This window comes from Gadus morhua, chromosome 9, assembly GCF_902167405.1.
Source record: "Gadus morhua chromosome 9, gadMor3.0, whole genome shotgun sequence".
Classification (NCBI taxonomy): domain Eukaryota; kingdom Metazoa; phylum Chordata; class Actinopteri; order Gadiformes; family Gadidae; genus Gadus; species Gadus morhua.
The window spans coordinates 1,236,822-1,244,321 of NC_044056.1; the positions used below are offsets into that span (position 1 = coordinate 1,236,822).

General features: G+C 47.1%; 1 protein-coding gene across 6 annotated transcripts in view; it reads right to left on the bottom strand.

Annotated features, from left to right (window-relative positions):
- The window catches only part of LOC115551161 (voltage-dependent calcium channel subunit alpha-2/delta-1), a 60,942-nt gene that overhangs the window by 49,197 nt on the left and 4,245 nt on the right, over positions 1-7,500 (bottom strand). For all 6 annotated transcript variants that reach the window (XM_030366723.1, XM_030366722.1, XM_030366725.1 and 3 more), the window contains exons 2-3: positions 4,694-4,775; positions 4,422-4,538 (exon numbers count right to left, since the gene is read on the bottom strand). In XM_030366723.1, the coding sequence (XP_030222583.1) occupies positions 4,422-4,538; positions 4,694-4,775 (199 nt within the window). The remainder of the gene's footprint in view (positions 1-4,421; positions 4,539-4,693; positions 4,776-7,500) is intronic.

Genomic DNA, 7,500 nt, shown 5'->3' on the forward strand with positions numbered 1-7,500 from the left:
CACACACACACACACACACACACACACACACACACACACACACACACACACACACTCACACACTCATGAGTACACACACATGCAAGCACACATACACACCCACAGCCATACAGATGTCTGCTCACATCCAAACAGCTGAAGACAAGAACACACACACACACACACACACACACACACACACACACACACACACACACACACACACACACACACACACACACACACACACACACACACACACACACACACACACACACACTGCCTCCCTGGCATACTACACTATTTACCAGTGCAAACAAAGATATAAAGAAAAGTAAAACATGGAGAGAATAAAGTGTTGACACGCCCATCGCCTGGGCCGCTCTGGAACACCAGGCAACAACACTGTCAACACGTCTCCCCACACCCAGCCTGTCAGTGTGTGGCGCGTCCGGGGTATTTGTACACGTGTCTCTGGGCTTGTTACCTCAGGTGGCAGCTGTCTGGAGCCTACCCACTATCACCCAAACTGTTGTAGGGAGGGGCTAAATCGTTGGCATTGTGGATGACAAAGGCAGCTAAGAGTTGTGGCCCTCATAACATCAACCTCCACTTCAGATCATACATCGACTGAGGTACTATCGTTTATAGAATAAACACAAGGATCAAATGTATTCTCGAATGGGGGTTTGGTTATTATTTCAGATCCACCAAAGTCGGAGGCCCCTTGACCCCATTTCTAGGGGACCCTGTATGCACATCAGGGGACCCGACCCCGAGGTTGGGGAACACTTATAATGGGAGTGTGAGGTATAATGAAGACAGCCAGGTTTTAATTCCATGCTTTCTGGAATAGTCCATTCCGTTCAGGAGTATATGTCTTCGAATTTTAATGATGAATTGAAAAATTGATGTTGTCATTGAATTACATAACGATGCGTCTCAACCTCTGAAACTCTGTGCTAGTATATTCCCTCATTCTCCATAGTGGCCGGTTGCTAGGAGTGTTAGCCATGAGTATTATACAGTTGTATAATGTGCTGCTGTTGTGCTGAATGCTCATGTAAATGGACTCTTTGGATTCACTCCATTGTATGCATGCATTGTCGGGGAATAAAACCTCTAGGATTCTAGTTAGATCGACCCGAGGCTCTGCACCTCGGTTTGGGGTTAGGGTTAGTGTGTGTGTGTGTGTGTCTGTGATGCGATCAGAGACATCAGCCCCGGGAGCACATGCTCCTCACCGCTTCGTCTCTTCTCAGACCTAATCTAATTGATGTCAAACAAAAGCCAAGACCTGGGTGGGTGTGTGTGTGTGTGTGTGTGTGTGTGTGTGTGTGTGTGTGTGTGTGTGTGTGTGTGTGTGTGTGTGTGTGTGTGTGTGTGTGTGTGTGTGTGTGTGTGTGTGTGTGTGTGTGTGTGTGTGTGAGAGGACTGGGACTAAGGAAAATATGATAAATGGAGGGAGAGAAGGCACATGTGTTCGTGAGGAAGAGATACAGAGAGAGAAAGAAAGGTAGAAAGAAAGAAAGAGAGGGAGAGTGAGAGTGAAAGAGAGGGAGAGAGAGAGAGAGAGAGAGAGAGAGAGAGAGAGAGAGAGAGAGAGAGAGAGAGAGAGAGAGAGAGAGAGAGAGAGTGGAAGAGAGGGGGAGAGAGAGAGTGAGAGAGAGAGAGAGAGAGAGAGAGAGAGAGAGAGAGAGAGAGAGAGAGAGAGAGAGAGAGAGAGAGAGAGAGAGAGAGAGAGAGAGCCAAGCAGAGCAGGTGGATTACTCTAATTAGGGGCTTGCTAGTTGGTTCTGCGTTGTCTAATTCCCCATGATATAATTGTGCGCTATTCGCTCGTAATATTGTGTAGGCTACGACATCATTGTTTATAATTATTGAACACATAACGTAAAGGTCATTATGAATAGAAATGTCAGGTACAAATTACTATATATATAATATTTAGTCACTCATTAGAGACACTTTTATCAAAAGCGATTTACAGCAAATTCGTTCATGGCATTAAAGAGCAGGAAGGCTCCATAATCCAGAAGCCAAAGTACTGCAGACGTCGGGGTTGGACGCTGAATGCTTCGGCCGGGGGTTGAGGTCCCCAGCCAATAGACCTTCCCCCCCTGAAATGACCCAGCTCTTAATGTGGGAGGATATCCCAGCGTGTCCCATTAGGTCTCACACGTGTGCCTGCATGTGTCTGTGTGTGTGTCCTCGCTCTTTTTATCCGTCTGCGGGATTGCCTTAACAGTCGTGCATCCATTATTAAGGCTTTAATTACAGTGTAGTGAGAGACGGCAGGACGGAGAGACAGGATGGAGCTGATTGGGGAACAGCAGAGTTATGCCACAGTAATTAGATTCAGCCCACGGCCATGTACACACAGTCAGAGTAGCCCATCAAACACTATTGATGGTTGATTCTCTCTCTCTCTCTCTCTCTCTCTCTCTCTCTCTCTCTCTCTCTCTCTCTCTCTCTCTCTCTCCTCTCTCTCTCTCTGTCTCTCTCTCTCTCTCTCTCTTGCTCTCTCTCTCTCTCTCTCTCTCTCTCTCTCTCTCTCTCTCTCTCTCTCTCTCTCTCTCTCTCTCTCCCTCTCTCTCTCCTCTGTCTCTCTCTCTCTCTCTCTCCTCCTCTCTCTCTCTCTCTCTCTCTCTCTCTCTCTCTCTCTCTCTCTCTCTCTCTCTCTCTCTCTGTCTCTCTCTCTCTCTCTCTTGCTCTCTCTCTCTCTCTCTCTCTCTCTCCCCCTCTCTCTCTCTCTCTCTCTCTCTCTCTCTCTCTCTCTCTCTCTCTCTCTCTCTCTCTCTCTCTCTCTCTCTCTCTCTCTCTCTCTCTCTCTCTCTGTCTCTCTCTCTCTCTCTCTTGCTCTCTCTCTCTCTCTCTCTCTCTCTCTCCCCTCTCTCTCTCTCTCTCTCTCTCTCTCTCTCTCTCTCTCTCTCTCTCTCTCTCTCTCCCTCTCTCTCTCTCTCTCTCTCTCTCTCTCTCTCTCTCTCTCTCTCTCTCTATTTGTGTGTAGCACCTCCACAGTAATCTAAAAACAACTCTTTCAAAATAAAACGCATATCCGGCAAATTTAACAAATTAAATAAAAATTTCATTTGGGTCTTTGAATCCTATAGATCAAACTACAAAATCAGCTGAGATTTCAAATATCTTTCCCCTTAGAAAAAAGAAAACCAGCGCACACGGGTTCCATTCCTCGCCAATATCCCCTGATGTATCGCCCGAGCCTTCGTCCCCTCCACGCGTTCTCTCTCCTTCACGTCATTTGTTTGTCTTCCTCTCCATCCATCCAAGGCGTCTACAAGAATCCAATTTCCGCCCGTGGCCCGAGGTTCTTCCCCCGACCCGAACCCGAGGGGAGCGACACAAGCAGACGGGGGGGATTGATGCGTGATCGATGCCCCTGGTCCCGATGAAGTGTCCCTCCCATGGAACCGCTTGGTCTACTTAGTCCACCCCATGCTCCCGCAACACGCTCAGCCACCCGCGCACACGCACGCGCACGCGCACACACACGTCAAAACGAGGCTGAGGGTTCCACACCTTTGCATTCTGATCATTTTTTGCATTACCTAGAATTGTATTTTGAACGCCCGGGAAATGCGAGGACGCACAGAACACACGGCTGCTACGGCTGCTGTGCTGTTGCGAGGTTGTCCACAAATGAGCAGATAATAGGCGGTGGTGCTCGCCCACTATAAAGGCAGCATCAGGGTCGCTATAAACTCCAGAGGTGCAGCAGCTCTTCACAACACTGCTAAAACATCTAAGTGGCTGTGACCCATTTCGGCTCAATAGAATAAAAAGGTAGAGAGACAAAGCGAGCTGAAGAAAGAGAAAGATGCAAGGGAGCGCCCAAGGGGGGGTTGGGGGCTGGTGGGGGGGGGGGGGGGGGGGTCTCTTCCCCAGGGTCAAGGCCCTCATTACTACATCCAACAGAGCAGTGTGAGGGCTGTGTGTCCTGTGTTCTGATCTTTGTGTCATCATTAGTGGTGGACTTTGAAGATTTCGCAAAGAAAAAAAGAAAATGCTATTTATTAGAGCATGTGTGCTGGGGTTGCCATGCTACGGAAACTTATCTTTATGTTTAGCTTTTTTGTACATAACAATCTTATCCAATACCTAAGGGTTGCTTTAGGGAGTGAGAACCTGGGCTGTTCCTCTTATAATCTCTGCAAAAGTGTTTGTCGTAGCAGTCGTCGTGTTCCTGTGTAGAATATAAATATTAATAGTGATGATAACGGTGCTAATTTGTTACTCACACTGGGAGGGTCACAGGGTCGCTAAAAAACTGCGACGGAAAGGTCATAGTTTTGTTGCCATTGGGTCAACAACAACCTCTGAGAAACACCTTGCCCCGGCCCTGGACCACGGAGCCCCCACCTCGGGTGGAGCAGACCCGCGGCTCCGTGGTGACGTTAGACGGACAGGGGTTGGGCTCCTACCTCCAGGGCTGTGGACCTCTTCCCCAGCAGCTGTTCGATGTTCCTGGCCGCTCTGGCCACCAGCTCCTCTGCGTCGTTCTGCTCCACAGTGTACAGGTTTTGGTTTGCCAAAAAGATCTGCAGACACGGGCAAATGTGGGGAAGACAAAACGCTGATTCATGACTTTTTGAAAAATGTAGCATTCCCAGGACCGCCCGTTGAAAAAGTAAGATCAGAGAAAGAAAGACCTGCAGACAGAAACGACGGAAAATAAGATAAAGTATTGTGGTACCTGTGTGAGGCTCTTGCCAGCGCTCGCGGTGTCGGCCAGGCTGACCAGCTCTCGCTGCATCTGATCCACCCAATCTTTAATCCTGTTGGGTGAAACAAAAGACCCGATGATTAGAAATAAAACCTCAACCGTCAGAGCCAGAGAGCACAAAGGAACACCATTGATCGAGGCAATCGTCCTCTCTGACACAGTGCATGTCGGTTCATCCGTGTAACGCACCGTCACAGCGAGGGAGAGAAACAAAAAACACCAAAGTCAAAATGAATGACTTCCATTGGTTCATCATGACATCTAACAGCCAATCCTGTGTGTCACTGAGAACAAACGCCATGCAATGCCACCCAAGGACAATGGTGTCGCACGGTTCAATGACGACCCCTCCGCCGCACCACGCCACAGTGTAGCTCAAATACAAACACATCTAGTGGTGACAAGCCAACAGGTGTGATGCGATGACAGCGATGTGAGCCGACACACTCATGTGTAAATGGAGGTGGGAAGCGAGACACTGAGACCATGTGATCCTCTACATATCAAACAGCTCCAGAGACAGCAGTCTTTTCATTAGACGCTAGGCCTCTGGGCCCCACTAACCTTCATCTAAGTGGATTAGACTGTTCTTGTGATCATCCTCTCTCTCTGAAATCAGCTTGTCAAGACATCCTGACACATGTCATTACATCCCAATACGCCATGGCTGCGTCCACAACACCAGGTATTTGATCATTGCAGGTGACAGCCGTTTGGATTGGTGTCAGAATTCATGGATCGGGTTGAAATTTGTTATGGTTTTAGCGCACTAAAAAAGACAACAGAACCTAGGCAACGGCGGCCTTAAATTGTCAATCGAGTCGGGAAACGTTTCAAAGTCCATTTTGCATAAATCATACTATAAAGCCGCTCGTTGAGGTGCACGTAATTAGGATGGGGAGAGAGGGGATAGCAGAGCATTCGCCATGCAGCTTTTGTTTCAGTCGGAAACCCATGCTCATATGGATACGGGAGATAACTACTGAGATTGATTCCGAATGCACTATAGGTGCTATTGTGATTTATTGCTATTTGGTTCCACATATATCCACGTTAGCTACGAGAGGCATAAGAAGAATACAGGCAAAGGGTGTGCCGATGCATAAATTGTCACAAAATCGAAACTGCAAAGGTAACACATGCGTGTGCGCACACACACACACACACACACACACACACACACACACACACACACACACACACACACACACACACACACACACACGCACACACACTCACACACACATACACGCACACACACTCGCACACACATACACACTGGGCAAGGGATAAGCAAAGGGCTGGGACTGGATACAGATTCATCAATTGGCATGCATTCTCACCAACCCCGGACTGAGCCGCGAGCCTATAGGACACAGCCATGACACACACGCAAGCACTCACACACGCACGCACGCACGCACGCATGCACGCACGTACGCACGCACGAACACACACACACACACAAATATTGCATGAGATTAGCAAGGTTTTGGGATACAGACACATCAATTTACATTATGGATGTCTTATAGGAGTCTTTTGGGGCCAATTCTGCTATTGTGAAATGCTAAACAAATACCAAATAAAAGAATAATTCAAGGATACATTACTAGAATTTAATTCTCGTGTAAAAGAAATGGCTTGACTCTGCCCCGGTTTCAGTTTTTGCCAGGTGCAAAGTATGGGTCTTCTATTTTGATGACATCTAGATTATTTTGATCAGAGCGATTGACATGAATTATCTCAAAAACACACTCTGCTACGATCCTTAATGGGTATCAGATGAAGAGAGGGAACACAGCAAAAAATATTGAAATGACACGTTAACCAGGAACCATTCAAAATAACATGTTCTTTTTTGCATACTGTATAAAATACAGAAACAGAATAAAGGAAGGGAAAGCTTCTGGGTAGCTAATGCCAAATAATAACCACTAGCCCCTCTGTCTCTTAAACAACACCTTAAGTCTATGCTTGAACAAAAATACAATTCAACAATACATGTGAACAAAAACATAATGGCAGCTTACCCGTTACACATGTCCTTAAGGAGAAACAGAAAACAGAAACATCTGGGCTCTCTGCAACAAGCCTCACCCCGCACCTCTCTCAAATAAACAGACCAGAGGCCAATCAGGGAGCGAGAGAGAGGGCCAGACTCTGGTACTGGCATATTGAATCATGTCGTTCCTGATTGCTGGACAGTTAAAGGTGATCAGCACCAATAGAAAGTTACATATCAGGGTCATGGGGACCAATAGAAAGTGACCCATTAGTTTCACAGCCGTGGCAGTCATTGGCCGTAACATTGGCCATAACACACCTCCACACGTCCACACCCCCAACCGGGCGCCATCACAACATCAGATGTTCATTTCCATCGGGAAATTAAAATCGCCTCCATTTCGAAAGTAGAAGGGCATAGGAATGTTTTTGATAGTAACGGTGGTTTTGGTCATTGATTAGTAATTCATCTTGAGATAATAATAATATGTTTTACGTTTAATTTAGTTTTTATGTAACTGCCACTCTCTTGAATCCTCACAAAATGGCAGTCTCGCCATCAAAAGATCCCATGATGCATTGTGATGTTCAACCCCTATAAAGACTCCCGATTCCCCAGTATTGTCATACCTTGAGCTAGTGAATGAAATGAATCGACACTGCTTTTGAATACATCCCAGAGAGAAAGGAGACTCTGAACAGAGTGATGGAAGAGAACAGCCAGACAAGGGAGCCACAGAGGTGTGCATCAGGGATTGTTTGTCATGCAG